The 17,329-nt window shown below is 52.4% G+C and overlaps 2 protein-coding genes across 13 annotated transcripts in view; one reads left to right on the top strand and one right to left on the bottom strand.

Annotated features, from left to right (window-relative positions):
* TBL1X (transducin beta like 1 X-linked) overlaps positions 1-2,611 on the top strand; it is a 228,229-nt gene extending 225,618 nt beyond the window's left edge. For all 12 annotated transcript variants that reach the window (XM_060138712.1, XM_060138710.1, XM_060138709.1 and 9 more), the window contains one exon: positions 934-2,611. In XM_060138712.1, the coding sequence (XP_059994695.1) occupies positions 934-960 (27 nt within the window). In that variant the 3' untranslated portion in view covers positions 961-2,611. The remainder of the gene's footprint in view (positions 1-933) is intronic.
* Positions 2,612-7,970: 5,359 nt separating this feature from the next.
* GPR143 (G protein-coupled receptor 143) overlaps positions 7,971-17,329 on the bottom strand; it is a 25,885-nt gene continuing 16,526 nt past the window's right edge. Inside the window, exons 7-9 of the mRNA XM_060138400.1 lie at positions 16,657-16,774; positions 15,233-15,476; positions 7,971-8,380 (exon numbers count right to left, since the gene is read on the bottom strand). Coding sequence (XP_059994383.1) covers positions 8,286-8,380; positions 15,233-15,476; positions 16,657-16,774 — 457 coding nt within the window. The 3' untranslated portion in view covers positions 7,971-8,285. The remainder of the gene's footprint in view (positions 8,381-15,232; positions 15,477-16,656; positions 16,775-17,329) is intronic.

Here is a 17,329-nt window from a genome sequence, read left to right as displayed (position 1 = left end):
GCACCCGTAGTTTCCTTGGGGGCGGAGGGCTCGGCGGTGGAGACGCGAAAAGTCAGACCCCTGATACCCGCGGGGGCTTCCGGCGCTGTGGTGGCCTCCGAGCGCCGCGGCCAGTGTGTTGGTGAAGGAAACTGCTGGGCCTCTGGGAGCAGCCGTCTCTCTGACTTCCCGAATGGCGTTTTCTCGGTGAAATTGGTGGTCCGCAGCCGGGGTGATTCTGCCCCTGGAAGACATCTGCAGCGTCTGGAGGCGTTTTGGGTGCCACCGCTCTGGTCGGGGGGCTACTGGCATCTGGTGGGCGCGGGCCAGGGCTGCTGCTCAGACCTCCTGCAGGGCACAGGACGCCCACAGGAGAGACGTGACCGGCCCCAAGGAGCGCAGGTGCCGAGGCTGAGAAACTTGGTCCTGCCTTGGCTCCCAGCCTGCTGGGCCCTCTGGTGATAAAGGCCCGACTGCATTCCACGGGTCTCCGGGGTCCCAGTGGCCCTCTGCTGATCCCCTAAGATGTCTAGCTTTTGGATTCACGCCTGCACTTGGAACTGCCATGAGCTGTAGGGCAGGTGGCAATGGGCTGGCTGGCCAGATGTCAGCCCGGCCCCCGATGTGTGCTCAGGCGTGTTTTGCCCTCTGCCCCGCCACGTCGGTGTCTGGTCTGTGACACCCACCCATGGCTGTGGCCACCCCATTAGTTCCTAGCATAGCCCTTGACCTGGCCGTTCCCCTCTGTCCTGTTTGCCTGGGGTTGGTTGGTCAGATGCTCAGACGTTAGTCTGTCGTTAGAGATGCTCTGAACCCTCTCTACTGTGTACCAATAAAACTTTGTCAGAAGTGGGTAACAGGCTGGATTTGGTCCACGGGCCGTTTGCCATCCTCTGCTCTAAAGGCGTCCTGTGTCGTGTCTCGAGATAACAGGAACTTTCTCTCTCCTTCCAGGTGTGTGTCTTAGATCTGCGAAAGTAAACACGAAGTATTTTAGAAACAAGAAGAGAATTCTAACGGACCAGCAGTGAATGTGTGGGGTTGTAGCACTATTCAAACACGATTCTGTCAGCTCCAAAACTGTATGAACTTGACCTTAGAGTGTACTTTGAAATCAACTCATCCCTGGCCACAGGAGTCTCTATTTTTTTGTAATCTTTATCAAGAAGTTTAAAAGAAAAACATACACACAGTCATATCAAAGGGGGAAAAGAATGGTTTCCACCTGGAACATTCAGCCTGGGAAGCACGAAGCCACCAGCTAGACGGTGCACGGTTTGGTTTCCATCCAGAACAGGCTCTGATGGCTGAGAGGAAAAGAAAAAAAAAAAACTGTGCCAAAAAGAAAAAGAAAAAAAATGCTGTGATAAACCAAAAGGGGGGTGGGGAACTCCTCACGTGGTGGGTTTTTTTTTTTTTTCTTCCTAAAAATTTGGACACTACAGTTACTCTCACCAGGATGTTCAAAGACCAGTTTGTACGGATGACACGGGCAGCTTTGTAATCCCAACACTTTCTATTTTCTAGACTCTTTGTCACGTGGTTTTTCTATGGGCTGGAATCCTGTCGTCTGGGGGCCTTGGGTCTGAGGTGGAAACTGTTTTGGGTTTGTTGCTTCTTTGCTGATGTCGCCTGCCCCCTCCACCTCCTTCCTTCCTTCCTTCCTTCCTTCCTTCCTTCGTGGTCTTGATTGGCATCACGCCCTCACAGAGTCTCTGACAGGCGGGGCTTTCTCGCCCTCCCCTCCCCTCCCCCTCCCCCTCGCGCACTCTCTCCGCCCCTTCCTCATAGTTGCTTCCCATCTTAGGTCTCAAGGGCACTTTTGGCGCATAATAAGTGCTTTATGTAAGAAGGCAGGGCAGGGGGACTTTTTACAGGAGGAAGAAAAAAATAAGTGACTTATAAGAGAAAGAACCCAGAGTATTTTTGGAGAAAAAAAAATATTTTTATGTTAAAACAATTTTAAAATCCTAAAATGGCCATCAGACATAGAGAGCTTTGTGTGATTCATATTTTAAAAAAAAAATAAAGTTCAGGAAGACACAGGCAGGGCCTGAGGTAGCTTTTTCCCTTCACTTTCAGCCTGTCGAGAGGCAGTGAGGAATCTGTGTGGGAAGGGGCCAGCTCTGGGGTCGGCGTTGGGACTGTTCTACAGCAGAGAGGAAACTCCGGGCCCTTCCAGCTCGAAGACGACCTTGGCGTGTTACAGGGTGTGTTGACCACATAGTAGGCGGCAGGAGAGACCTGGAGAAGCGTGCCTTTGGACCCAAGAAGTGTTCCCAGGACCAGCGGCGTGGAAGGGGCCGTCACAGCCGTCCACTGGGCAGGATGCCGCCTGGCATCGTTCGGCCCGCGGGGCCACCTGTGGTCCCCCCACCAAGAGCACCTCGGCCGGTCCTTGCACAGCTGACGGGACGGGCTCCAGGATCTCACTGGGTCTAATATCGACAAAAATGAACAGGGAGAGAGGTTTTCGGTCCTGAAGGTGAATTCCGTAGGTAGAGTGTCACTAATAATTTCTGTCCCCTTCATAGCTTCTTCCTCTTGCAACAGAGGAGGAGAAAGGTTTTCTTTTTGTAATAATGAATCTTTTTACTGTTTTTAAAAAATTAAACGTGGCTTTGTGTTCCTAGAGGAGTTTCCTTTCATTGGATCAGGTGACCTTTGTACTTTTGTTGTCGTAACCCGACGCTGACCCATCTTTTAAATTAGCAGCGGGGGAAGCCGCGGAAGACAGGGCCTCTGGGTTCATCCGTCTTCCTGCAGCCACAGGCCGGGATGGGGCAGGGGGCCGGGCCCGGGGGGCTGGCGGCAGGCAGGGTGCAGCCGTGTGTGTGTGTTCCAGCAACAAGGCCCGATGTCACTTAGAGGGTGCTCTCTGTCCGTGGAGTCAAAAGCTAACGGGCAGGGCAGACCAGGCCCTCCTGCAAGACTCGGGTTGTCCCGGGACCGGCCCCGCGAGCCAGAGTGCATTCACCTTCCTCGGATCATTCATGGGCCTCCGTGGATCTGCGAGTTATTCGAGCCCCGTCTGCAGGAGACCAACAAGTGCCCTGTTTATGTGGGAGCGGAGCGTTTTACCTGGGATCTGTTGCCTAAACGCTTGGCCTTTAAGAAGATCAAAGTCCTCCAGGGTCTCCACTGCCGTCTGTGGAGATGGCAGACGTCCCTGGGCGCACTGGTAACGCCCTGCCACCAAGAAGGTACTAGGTTTGGGGTGCAGCTTGGGGGGATCTAGACGAACAGCATCTGGACCCCCTCACCCAATGGAAATGAGTCACGTCTGCAGGCATCCGCTGTCCAGGGTCAGGACACGGTTTGCGTTTGATGAGCCAAAGCCTGCTGGCGGGTGAAGACGGTTTGCGACACGATGCTCACCGGACGGTCGGCACCCAGGGTCTCCAAGCGCTGCCTTTAGCCTCTTGGTAAATCTGAACCAGTTGGGACTTGCCGGGTTGGAGCCGAGGGCTGTGAGGCCGCTGACACGGGGGCTCGATCCCGGGCCTGGCAGTGACCTGAGGCTAAGGAAGGCAGACGGTCCGCGTTCCTGGCATCCTCGGCCCGCCACTGGGGGGGAGCCTCCCAGGGGCCCCAGGGAGGCAAGACGAGGCAGCCAGCGCCCCTGGAAACCCGTCCGCACTCTCAGCAGGACGGCAGCCGTGCCCTGAGCCGCAGACGCTGCTTACCAGCTGCACCATGCCAGCCAGCGCTCAGCGGACGCGTCCCTGTCGTCGGTGCCCCGTGGCTCGTGTTAGCATTGGACGTCGTCTACAGCTTCTAACACTTGCAAGTAAAAGCTTCAGTCTCAGTGACCAAATGGGATCTTGATTCTGAAAACAGGAGTAACACAACGATTCTCCCCGGGATTTTCGGTTGGGTTTGCAGTGACTGAGAACTCATTCTGCGCACACCTGGGAAAGGGATGCTGCCCCACGGGGCACGTCTGACCCCACGTGACACCCAGAACGTGACGTTCGTTTTGTCTCTAAAAATAGATCTTGGAGCCAAGTGAAGTGCACTTTGTCAAACGTAAGGGTCTGCTTTTGTTCCTTGTTGTTTTCTCTTTTAACCTCTGTTCCACCTTTTTCTTTTTTAATCGTGTTTCTTGTCAAACGCAGAACCGTTCCTCCCGCCGCTCACTGAGGTGAATTCTGGCTTCTGCGGATTTTATTGTCTGTGTCAGACGTGCAGCCAGATGTGCTTCTGTCCGCGTTTTCCAGATTCTGTTCCATCCACACGGCCCCCGTCTCGTTCTCCCCCGCGCCCCTCACCCTCACGCGCTCCCAGAAAGAGAATCACCTTGTGCGTCGTAGCTCATTTGTTTCAAGAGAGAATCAACAGATCGTATTCAGTGTCTTGAATAAATTGCTCTATTTTGATAGAGAACTTGGTGGGTGTCTTTCTTCGTCTTGGTCGGCACCTCTAGGGCCCACGCTGACACCCCTGAGTGTAGACGGAGCTCTGCGTTTTCTCCAGGAATAAATCGGAGGGCCGCTTTCGGGGTCGCGATGGCAGGAGGGTCAGCTGCCCCGTTACGGTAGAAAGGGAGCATGCTTTTTAGTACGTTTCCTTTGTGTTACTGTGTTTCAGGCTGGCTGTTGTAGAAAGTCAAAGCGGATGAATTTTCTCCTGTCAAGTGGGGTTGGTTTGCTGGGAGTTGGAGTTCAAGGATGAGCTTTGAGTAGTCAGCAGAACCTAAGGTGGTAGGATACTGATGAGCGGACACTGGGCACGATGCGGACAGACCTCTGGAAACGATGACCGGAGCCTGCTCTGTGCCGGCCGCGGCCAGGTGTTTCCATTGACGCCACTTTCGTCAGTGAACGGATGTGACGTAGTTGAATTGAGCCGCTGTCCCCGTGGTAGGCAGACGCAACGAGACGGGCTGCGTTTGGCTGTACACATGGGTCACAAAAGAAGGTCGTGGTGTCGCTTCCTCTAATCGCAGCTCGATCCTGGGCTGGAACAGAGCCAGGGGCTGGCCCACCCCTTCCTCCCTCTGCCCCAGTGTTGTCTGGGGTTCAGCCTTGCCTGGTTTTGTTCTTCTCTTTTTTAAGTCTTGCCAAGTTGACCAAGCGTGTTCCCATGTGGTGGATTTGGGGTGAAGCTCTGAGCACCCCAAGCCCTGCTGCTAAAGCCACGGGGAGGCCCCGGGGAGACCTTTGTAGCAAACACAGTGGGCTTGCACAGCGCGGGGCAGAGCTTCCCGGGATAGATGCGTGTGGGACGCGGGCTCTGGTGGCTTCAGCAACGATGCTGGTGGCATATTCAGAGCTTCGAAGGGGTTTCTGTGTGCTGTGAAGGAAACTGGGTTGAGTCCAGATTGTCCAGCTTTCATCCTCAGATGCATGGAACCGATTGCCGCAGTGATTCTAAAAATGTTTTGTCCGTCAAGGCTCCCACTTTATTCCGGGAACCCAAGCTTCCCCTCACTGCGCAGAGACCTTTTTTTTTTTTTTTTTCCGACTGCCCACATCTGGGTGCTGTTCCTAAGGGTCCTTGAGGTGCTCCTTATATTCACGGAAAGGTTTCTGTGCACCTGTGGATGCTGGTGGTGGTCCCTGTTGGTGGAAGCCTGCAAATCACTTGGTGAGATGCATGAAAAGGGCTGGGAGAGAGTGGGAAGCAGATAACGTACCCTTACAAAAAGACGCAGAAGTGGGTGGAATGTTGTTTTTCTTTTTCTTCCAGTTTGGCTCCTTTTTCTCCCAAGTGTCTTCATCCATTTGCAAGGTAAGCAAAGGAAGACGCAGCTCCACCTGGAGGACCACGTGGGGGTCGCGGGGAGGGGGACCCGTGATGGGGGAGGGCTTGGGGAGCCTCGGGGTGGGGGGAGGGTGGGGGGCGGTACCCATGGTGGAAGGAAGCAGGGACTGTTACAGTGTTACCTTCTCCTGAAACTTGAAGTTAAATCCTCTGGGGGATGGGGGACTCCTATTAGGAATATACTTACCCTAGAGCAAAGTTCTTGAGAGAAACGGCCACCAGAAAACACAACTGTAAACCACGAAGAGGGTATCTTTGGAATAGGGGGAATAAGTTGACTCATTTAAACGTTTCTTAAGGTGTGGTAAATAAACTGGCCAATAAATTGAAATCAAACAGAAGCCGCCTGATAGGAGCAGGCTTATCTTTGCACCCAAGCTACACTCCCGGGTACACCTGTCACGTGCAAACTCCTGGCTCTGGGTCCCAGTTCCCTCCCCTTTTCAAGAACCTTCCCATCTCCCATCACCATCGGTTCCTCTCCCCTAGATCTTTCCGCTTATCGTCCCAGCCACCGTCTACAAAACAGTAACATAGCAGCCCCCTGCGGCAGCCAGCCTGACACGGAAGTTGCTGAAAGCCAGGCGTGGTCTGTCGTGATCTGCTGTGCGCGCTTGTTATTCCCCGGAGTGACTGATAGCATCTCTGTCCCCAGTGCCCAGGTGTAGCTTAGGGCGTGGCACGTAGCCACGGGAAGGTATCCACTCACCGGCTCACTCTGCCTCCATCCCAATCGAAACCACCCTGCCAGCTGTGACGCTGACACCCCGTCTACTGAGAGAGGTCCCTTTAACCAGATAGTCGCAGCAGCCTGAGTTCTCACGTGCAAGCTCTGAACCTGACTGTGGCTAATGTAAAGCCAACAGAATGGGTGAGGATGACATTGAACACCTCGGGGGGAGTCTCTGGAGAACCAGGCTTGGGGGCCGTGTTCGACTGCAGGATTGGGCCCATACACGTAACACCGGGTGCAGACGCGGCGCTGGGAGCTGCCCACACCTTGGTATTGGACACTGGGCTGGCCCCTGAAAGCACACCCCGGACGCCTTCCAAGGCACCAGCTGCCGACCCCTTTCCAGCAGTGCTTCTGCACGGCCCGTGGCCTTGGGCACCCGCTTCCAACTTAGACTTGGGACACGAATCTGATTTTCTGCCAGGCCCATGCTTTGCTCTAGCCGCGAGGGAGCCTGGGAAAGTGAGCAGCTGGCAGCTTTGCTCTAGGGTGGGGCTGAGGCTGTGCCTCATTCAGCATGGGGAGTCCCCAGAGGACGGGCTTCTGATGCTGCGGGCAGGTGGAATGTCGATGCAGAGATCAAGAACGCAGATGACACCCGGGAAGGTCAAACTCCTTCACACCTGCTGGACGCTTTGGGTCAAGGTGGCTGGGACGTCGGTCCATCTTGAGGAGCACGCAGCCCTGGGTACCACGGTCACAGTCATAGGATGCCCTGAATCCATCTGCGGCCATGTGACTCCAAAAACACATCCAGAAGCATCCTGGACAGCTTTTCTAGAGCAGGATGGAGTCCTAGTCTTGATATAAACGAGGGTCACATGGCAGAGCTGACTGCAGTGTCCTGAGGAAATGGTGCCTTGCCTTTCGATAGACTTACCTAGGTGGCTTGCGTCTCCAGGGAATAGTATACACAGTATTTTTGCCCCCAGATATATATGCACATGTTCAGTATCTATAGTATACAGTATCATACAGTATACAGTATCTATAGTATACAGATTTTATGAATAGCCGACCGTCTGCACTGCCCATCCCCCGGCCAGCGGCTCCTGCGGATGCGGAAGACCCCCCCACGGGTGTGGACCAGGGCCCCTGGATTTCGAAATCGTGCGGGTCCTAGAACAGATCTCTCATGGATATCAAAGGACAACTCTATATAATTATATATGTATACTTTATATATGTAATCTATATTTCAGCTGATGGAAAGATGGAAACGTAGGCAATGATCTGAGCATAAGTCAGGTCCCAAGGATTCCTTAGACTCAATCATTGCTCAACACAACGTGGGGACCGAGGGCTAACTTGCCGGTCCAAGCCTGTCCTCCGCTGCCCCCTAGTGGTGGATAAGGAGCTTGCTGTGCAGCTGCTCCTCGGTGCTCCGTCGGTCCTGCTGCCTCTTCTCGTGGCCTTTTGGCATCATCACTATCTGACTCAAGAGCATTCTGTGGAGGTGCTGTTCAGACAGAATCCAAGGCAGGCTGGGAGCTCGGACACAGCTCGTTTATTAACTTTTCCAAGGACCTGGGTCTGGCATTTACATTACAGCCAGATCAGAAAAACGAATGTCAGTGGAGAGTGTCTGATCTGGAAAGCCCCGCCCTGCCATCCCCAAGCGCAGGCTCACGGATCATCCCTCCTACCACAAAGAGGATCTTGGGGAATACACTAACGTGGTGATGGGAGTGGGATTTGGGGGGATGCTACACCCTGCAGTGCGCTGACTGCAGGCGAGATCACAGTCCTAAGGGATGAGAAACGCGGAGTCTGAGGAAGACGGGATCTGGACCTCTATCTCGTCCTCTCACAGGTCTCCCTGGGCTTTTGGAACAGATTCAGTCTCCTTTCCGTTGCGGGACACACTTGCAATATGGATTTCAATTGTGCTGGAGTCAGAACCTGGAGAGGAAAAAAAGACTGTCACGTGACGGTGTCCGTGTCCGAGAACGTCTTTCACAAGCTTCACAACCGTCTGTATTTAAAAAAGAAAAGTACATGATACTTTCATCTACATGTGGTTAAATCATTCCGAAGGACAAAAGTCCTACAGAATCATCTGGGGCAGCTGATGTATGACCTCCCTGAAGGGAGGTCCACCCTGTCTCCCTTCCTCCAAACCTCACCACTGGGCAGCTCACCGCATCTCAGCCGAACCCTGTGGAGGCTGCAGCCCAAACGGAAACAGACTGTTGACACGGGGGAGTTTCGGAGCCCTGGAACACGCTGTCTAAGGGGACCGAGATCTCAGCTGCCCCAGGGGTCACTCGGGGGCAACAGGGCTCTGGGGTCGCCCGGCCACCTGCTCTCAATTCCACGAGGTGCCCCAAGGACTCCTCTTACTAAAACTTAAGAGGAGGGACGTAGGTAACCATCAGTAGAGTGAAAGCAAACGTCACTCCAGCCAAAAGAGTGATCCTGGAGGTCTGTTTAATCACCCCAACAACACGCCTTCCTTTAGAAGGTGTGGGAGATCTTTGCAACAGATGTCAGAATCGTTCTTTCTACGGATATCACTCCACAAATATCCAGGCTCGCCTGCTGGGTGCCAGGTTCTAGGGGGTGTGTGTCTGGAATACAGCGAAGGAAGACGCAGAGAAGGGTGGCCTTTTCAGCGGTGCATGGGGCAGGTGACTGCCCTTCAGGAACATCTCCAAATCCCAACTCCCTCCACCGAGAGGCCCCGCTGATGGCTGCAGCCTCCTCCCCTCATGTGCCTCTGCTCACTCACAACCTCAGGCACATGCTTCTCTTACATCCAAGCTCAGTGCTGCCCCAGGGCCTTTGCACATCTCTTTTTCTGCCCGCAAAGCGCTCCAGATTTTCTCATGGCTCACTCCCATGCTGCATTCAGGTCTCCACTCAAATGTTACCTCCTCAAGGAGGTGTCTGGGACGCCTATCTAAAACCACTCTCCTGCCCCCTCTTGACGTGTTGTTCTTCGCAGCACTTCTGGCTGCCTTGAATGTTGTACAGTTCTTTGAGACTTTCATTCACAAATGCTGATATAATAATTATTATATAATCATACGGAGAGTCTCAGTGGACAGCGCATTTGTCTGCCTTAGTCACCACAGTATCTGTAGTGCCTAAACAAGGCCCCGGCACGATAAACTAACGCTGAATGGCTAAATACCGTGGGGTCACCGCCTTGACATCCGTGGGACACGGCGCAGGCACCGCAGAGCACTCACGGAGACTAACGTATAAAAACCGGCAGGAAGAAGCCCGCAGTAGAAGAGCCACATGCAGAGTTTCCGAGGACACTTCAGGGGAAAAGGAGAGGCCGTCAGCTCTCTGTGGGCTTGGAAATGCCTGGGGAAGCCGGAGCTACAGGAACAGGTGACGATATTACCCAAGAGGACGCAAGTGCGGGGTCTGCGGCGTGGCCGACGCACCACCGTCCCCACCACCACCCACACCCCACAGCGGCCTGCGGCCTCCCAGGGCGCCGCCCCAAGAGTGAAGAGCCCACCAAGGGGCGGGGAAGGAATTCAGACGACGGGGGAAGGGCCGGTGGCTCCGACGGGGAGGGTGGGAGCGGGGAACCTGCGCTTCCGGAGGGGTTCGCTGGCGCTTCCCCGAAGGCTCGGTCCTCTCGGCGTCGCTCGCCGTTCATGAGCGCGTCCTGGGCTCGTGGGAACTTGTGTGCGATTTCTGTGGTCTTTTCAAAAAGCCTCTGGGTTGGAGGGTCACACGGGGGCTCGGGATCAAGATCTGGCCCGTTACCTGACGCTTTGGGACATATTCTGCCCCCTTTTTCAGAGTTCCTGCTTCCTTCCCTGTCCCCCGGGGCTCCACGGAGGAGACCCCTTTGTGTCACGACAAGGCCATGGTGGGGGTGAGGGACTAATTCTCTGTCGGTGCATGTGCACATCTGAGTGTGCGTGCAGGAAATGCAGCCGCCAGCGACCTCCCAGTGCCCAAGGGCCGAGCGCCTTCCTAGCAACTCCCTTCAGGGAGCCTTGCAAGCCCAGGCAGGTTCTCGAGAACTTCCTGGCTCCACGCAGACCTAACATTTGGGAAGGCATGTTGGATGCCCCGGTGCCCTCAGCTGCTGCTCTTGGATCCCTTAAAACCTCGAGGCCCTAGATCAGAAATCCCAACCAGGTGGTTACTTGCATGAGCCACAGAGAGCGTACAACCCCTGGGCCTGCGTCCCCTTCAAGGTGTTGAATTGGGTCCAGCCAGCCCGACAGAGTTGGAGGCCCTGGGGTGTGTTCCCTCCCACACTCCTCTGGCAAACACGACCCATGGCGCCACCTGGTGGTACGTGGAGGGGCAAGTGACGGCAGAGAGAATCACAAAGAACGAGGTGTATGAGAGAAGAGAGAAATGGGGACGGTAACGGGGAAGTGTGGGAGAGAACAGGGAATTTGGGGAGTGTGAAACTGTGATGGAGGATAAAGAGATGTGCAGAGACGCAATGGTGGGAGAGAGAGTACTGTGGGAAACGGCAGAAACTTGGTGGGAGGTGGGGGAGATACGGAATTGCCAGGCAGAACTGAGAATTATGGGGAAGAGAGTACTGTGGGAGAGACTAGCCGTTGTGGAAGAGAGGCATTGTGGGAGAGAGAACTGTGGGAGATGACGGGCAATTGTCAGAGAGAAGGGATTATGCTGGAGAACAGAAATCTCTCCTAGAAAAACAATTTGGGGAGCGGTGGAATGCAGTAGCAAAAGGAACTGTAGAAGACAAGAGATTTGTGAGAAACCATGAAGATTCCAGAATTGTGGCAGAAAATGGGAAATTGTGGGAGCAATAGGGGGCTGTGGGAGAAACAGAACTGTGAGTAAAGCAAGGGGTTGTGGGAGATGATGGAGAATTGTGGGAACAGCAAAGGATTGGGGAGAGAAAGGGCAACTGTGGGTGAGAGGGAATGGTGCAAGAACTAGGGTATTGTGAGAGAGACAGGGAATTGTGGTAAAGACACTTGGGGGGAGAGAAAAGACTGCGAGAGAGAGACAGAGAGAGAGAGAGACAGACAGACAGACAGACAGTTCCCCCCCCTCACTTCCATCCACTGTGTTCTGCATAGGCCACAAGCTTCCTGCCTGTGGACACACTACATGTGCTCTCTTCTAACGACAGCCTTCTTCGTCTCCCCACATGCCCCGCGTCTCGGCCCTACCCCACTGACGCAATCCTTTATACCCTGTGGTCCATCTTGTCCACAGCCACACCCCTATCCCTGTGGCCACGCCCCTCTGCCACAGCAAGGCAAGGCCTGTTCTCCTCAACGCCCCTCCCCGCCAGGCCTCCGCCTAAGACGTGTCCCCTTTGTGACCACGCCCCCAGCTCCACTGCCGTCCCGCCGTGCCCCCTGCCGGTGGGCAGGGCTTGGGGGAACCTGGTCCAGGGTGACGTTGAAGGCTAGGGGAGCAGATCTCCTGAGAAATACACACCCGAACCTTTGAAGGCAATGATAAGGTTAAAATATCCATCAGATCCTGAACTTTCCCGTTGTGAGCACAAAGTGTCCCTGTTAAAGAAGGGCCAGAGATCTGACACTACGCTCCGTAAAGCTCATGGACAGAGGAGATAATACTTTAAGGGTTTCTGGTGCTCACCAGATAAAAACCAACCGGGTTTCTGCTTATTTGTGAGAAGTACCCTTTTTTCTTGACTTTTAGTCCCAAGGGAAATTCTGATTCTTCATAAAGATGCGATTTTGAACGAAGTTGTCATAGAGAATTACGCACAGATCCCCTCAATGTTAGCTGTTGCCATGGTCACGAAGCATGATCATCCAATCAACTCTCCCACATCCATTCACTAGGCTAGTCCTACAAGCAAATCTGAGTGCATCTCTCCACTTAAAAACCTTAACTGGCCTCTCGCTGGCCACTAGATAAGATGCCAACTCCTTAGCAGAATCTGTAAAAACCCTTCGTTATCTGTTCCCGACCTGCCTCTCCAGCTTCCCACAAATCCCACGCTGTGCCCACCCCTGAACAACGTACAGACATTCTGCCCTAAGTCTCCACACGGGGCGCCCTCCGGGCTTCCTCCCCTGCCATTCCAGTCTGCGGTGCAAGACCCAGTCTGAACATCACCTCCTCCAGAAGCCCTCACCCATGCGCCAACACCAACAGAGGCCCTGCCTTTTCTGTGTTCCTTTAACGCGTCAGACTTTTTAGAATAAAATACAGTATTGTCTTTACTTAACTGACACTTGCAAGTTTCCTACATGATCCTTCCCAGGGACACGCACAGTCCACACACACCGCCCCGCCCCTCAGCTAAAACGCCGTTGACCATGTTGCAGAGGCTCGATGAATATTTGTTCAAACTCGGTTGACTTGTAAGTGCCAGACACCACGTCAGATACTTCCTTTCGGAGGCTCAGTGGAAGCCTGTTGGCCTCGAAGTGAATCCTAAAGTAGAGGCTTAAGGATATGATAAACCAGTCAAGCTTCATCTTAACCGATGCAAACAGGGAGAAGCCTAACTGTATTTACTGCTTCGAGTTTGCATCTCTGGGCTTTTCTCCCACATGTAATAGTACTTTCTGTATTATGAGTAGCTCCCTCCCTTTACTAAAGAGACTAAAAGCAAAGCGGCTGGGAAGGAGGAGAAAGGAAACGGCCCAGGACCAAGCCAGCCATATCTCATTTCCAAGATTACCACTGTAGGCAGAAGGCTGCCGCTTCCTGAGGGTCCTGGCAGCGGCGTGTACGGCCTGTGGTATAAGAACAGGAGTCTCCTGCGTGGGGATCCTTCTGCCCTGGGCTTGTTTCCTGACACGTATCCACATCGTTTGCCCAGATCGCTCTGCCTTCATACTTTAAACACAGATTGGAAATTTTCACAGACTCTTTCATTCTCTGTCTCGCCAACATTTGCTCCATGTCTCCGCTCAGGTTATGAATATGTAATGGGGTTTAGGTATGCTTACTAGAGTTAGCATTTATGGAATGCCCTCTGTGTCCCAGCACTATTTAAGCACATAGCACAAAGGTCTATTTACTCTTACGAAAATCACTGTCCTTAGCACCCTGTTAGAGGTCAAGAAATACTGAGTGAGATTTGCAGGAAGGGCTGTAGTCCTCAGCTCACTTGGAGGAGGCCGAGATGGACAGTCCTGCGCCCAGAAGCCACGAGCCCTCCCTGGAGGGTGTCATCATGGCTCCTGTGTAGCAAGTCCATTCCTTATACTTAGACCATATGTCACCTTGCTTCTAACAAGCTTGACAAATGTTGCTTTTATTCAAAGAAAGTGCTTACTCATTATAAAGTCTTACTAAAAAAATTGGTTAAGAAGATCTCAACTCTTTTTCCCCAGCTCTTTTGAGATATATTTGACACAGTACCCCAACTCTATGTTACTAAGAATTCTTTAAATCTTACGTCTAAGAAGTCTTTACAGCTTACAATTAATTACTCTTAGGCCTTTTAGAACTAATTTCCCATCAAAAATGTGTAATTTAACATAATTATTACAAACGACTGTTGGGCCCTTACCACGTGCAGTGGTCAAGCATGAGTGCAAGATGGTACATGGGTTGCAGGGTGATGCATTCTGGTTAAAAGCATTTGCAACCAGCCCCAGTGTAATAAAGTGGGAAGAGGGAGGGGCTCCAGGGCCTCAGTGGGGACAGAAGGAGGGCATGGGGTGGCCTCCTCCCCAAGCAGCATTTGTGGGAATCAACCCCCCGACCCCCAGAAGAGGTGCTGCAAACATGTGTCCGCTTCTTGTAAAGAATTTCCAGTCTTGTTACTCAATGCTAACAGCAAAATGTCTGCTCAAGACGAATCTTTCAAGGGAATAAAGGTCTGCATAGACCAGGGACAGTAAAATTAATCAGTTATCATAACCATGACAGTCCCTGAGATTTCGTTAGGAATAAGGATCATAGGTCTAGTGATTTTTCTCTCTCATTACCCATCTTGATTAGAATATAAGTGAGCTTTTTGTAATAGTAAATTCAGAATACAGAGCAAATGATAAATTATAAGGTTACAGTATGTTTAGTGAAAAGTACATATAATAGTTTATTTATATATTTTATAAATATATAAATTTATAAATATATATAAATGCATATATAAATGTATATATATTTATATATATAAATAGTATACATGAATATATAAATATAAAATGTATGTAATAGGTTTAGTAGACGGCAATCTTTAGAGAGACATTATTGGGGCCTTGAACTTTCTTCCTCCTTGTCGGCTGGGTTAATAGACATAACCCCAAATCAGATTAAACAGGAGTTTAAAAACAGGACCCATCTGAGGACCACAGTGCTAGAGTCTTGAAATGAAAAGGGCAGATCAGAAGAGCCAGCACCGGACGACCAGCGTGTTCCCTTAAATGTCCCCGAATGAGGTGGACAGACCAAGCGGCATCTAAAAGCTGCCGAGGTCAGGTCGTACCATTCATTGTCTGACGGCAAACGTTCGCGACAGGTCGTACCGTTCGTTGTCTTACGGCAAACGTTCGCGACGGGTTTGAAGTGGCAGTTTTGCTCCTATTCAAAAGGCCGTCCAGCCCAAGGTGGAGCCGCTTATAATTATTACAAGGCTACGGTGCTTAATAACTAGAGGAAAGGTACCACTGTCATAGTAAAAGGAGAGGTGGATGACGCGATGAGGCCTAACGCTGTCACTTGCCACTCTCGCCTTGAAGCAGGTTCCAGACATGAGGACAGAGATGCTATGCACCAGCCACGGGGCCGTTGATAAAGCACTTCCAGGGGAGCCGCGGCCCCGCCGTCCGCCTGCCTCGGCGGAGGGGCTCTTACCTTCAGACAGCAGGCTCACGGCCTCGTCGGAAGTGTGCCCGCCGGCCCGCACCTCCTTCCTGGCAGCGGGGCTCTCCCGGGGCTCACGGGAGCCCCGCAGGGACGGGGGACTCCGCTCGGCGGCCGAGGTGCTCATCGATTCCCACTGGATCTCCTTCCTGGGGGCCTGAAAAGCCGGGCGGCAGCCTGTCCAGCCGTAGAAGGCCAGGGACAACAGGAACCCTTGGGCTGGATTCAGTATCCCCTGGCAGGGAGGACAGAGAGACAGGGGTGAGTCAGGGTGGGACGGTGGGAATCAGAGCACTGGGTGCTCCCAGGGTGACTTGGGGCCCGCTGGGCTGGCCTCACTGCGACCTGCCCCACTGGCCGGTGTGGGGCGAGACAGATTGGCTGGCGGTGCTGGGCCCTCAAAGGTGCCCGAAGACACAGGAGGTGGGGTGGGGAGAGGACCTGAGTCAGGCCACGGAGGAGGCGGGAGAGGGAAGGCCCTGCGCGGCCCAGCCGGGCTGTCTCACCTCTGGCCCGTGGCCGTGCTCCCTCGCAGGGACTCGGGGCCCTGCCCCTCGCGCCCCTGTTAGGATGTGACTGCACAAAGGCACCTGAGCCTGTCAGTCCAGGAAACTCTGCTTACGTGTGGTCCCTGCACGTGACCACGGCACAGGCAGGGGTGGAGGCAGGCAGTGTGGGTCTTACCCTCCTGCGTCAGCTTTCCCCCGACTCTGAAGCAACATGCATTTTAATTCCATGTAGGGCACCGTGCATCTCTCCACTAACAGCTCGTGTGTGGATTTTTGTATTTGGAAATGCAATATGATGAAAACACTGAGGGAAGCGACCCATGCTCTTTCCACCTTATCATGATTTTGTGTATTTCTTGCCAATATTTTTTCATGCACGTGTTACTAGATAGTTGAAATCAGTATAATTATTAGATCTTGCATGTTTCACGGAACACTAGATTTCACAATTGTCATTTTTTTACACTGTCATCTTCGACATTGGCATAAGATTCCTCAAGATCAAAGACCATCATTAACTTAACCGTTCCCTTTTGTTTAAAACAATGTGGGTTACCTATAATGCTTTATAATTATGGACAATGTTATAAGCAATACCTACATCCCTATGGTTTTTTCAGCCTGAAACATTTCTTCAAGAGAAATTCCCTGATATTTTAAGTCAGCCTGAAAGGTTTGATTCACTTGCCAAGTTGATTTACCAGAGTCATGTCCATTTAATAACGACCCCAACACTGAATGAAAACAGCTAGCTCGTGGACCCAGGCCAGATGTTAGTATCCCAGGAACCTATTCCACTCCCTGCATATTTAAATAACATATAGATCATACTTCTGAGTGGTTTTATCCCTTCTGTTTTTTTTTTTTTTTCTTTAGGAAGAACATTTTAAATTAAGATAGACCTACCATCATGAACCATGTGGTCTTGGCTGCGTTTCTGACCTGTTTCAAAGAGTCTCCATTGATATCTGGTTGCATTTCAAGATAGAATAAAAGGCTTTCATTGATGATATTCGACACCCAACTGTTAGAAAGAAAATGGCCCACAGGTGAAGAGAACATGTGACATAATTCTTTTTTTTTTTTTTTTTTTTTTGTGGTACGCGGGCCTCTCACTGCTGTGGCCTCTCCCGTTGCACAGCACAGGCTCCGGATGCACAGGCTCAGCGACCATGGCTCACGGGCCCTGCCGCTCCGCGGCATGTGGGATCTTCCCGGACTGGGGCACGAACCCATGTCCCCTGCATCGGCAGGCGGACTGTCAACCACTGCGCCACCAGGTAAGCCCCCACAATTCATTTTTAACGCTGGGGGTCAAGGACCATGCCTCCCAACACCTAGAAGTCCTGGGGTGGGGGCAGTGCTGCTTAGCAGCAAGGAGGACGCAGCACACCAAGAATCTGACGTAAGACATGCCACCCCTCTCAGCCCAAAGCAGAGACCAACATATCCTTCCGATGGTCGCACTCAACACCACATCAGGCGGAAGGTTCTAGCACATGTCAAATAACCCAGAGTTCATCCTTCCTCTGAAGAGTAAGCTAATGTTTTGATGGAGACCAAAACAAATCTTGACATT

The sequence above is a fragment of the Lagenorhynchus albirostris genome, chromosome X (genome assembly GCF_949774975.1).
Source record: "Lagenorhynchus albirostris chromosome X, mLagAlb1.1, whole genome shotgun sequence".
NCBI lineage: Eukaryota > Metazoa > Chordata > Mammalia > Artiodactyla > Delphinidae > Lagenorhynchus > Lagenorhynchus albirostris.
This window is presented reverse-complemented; position numbering and strand designations above follow the sequence as displayed.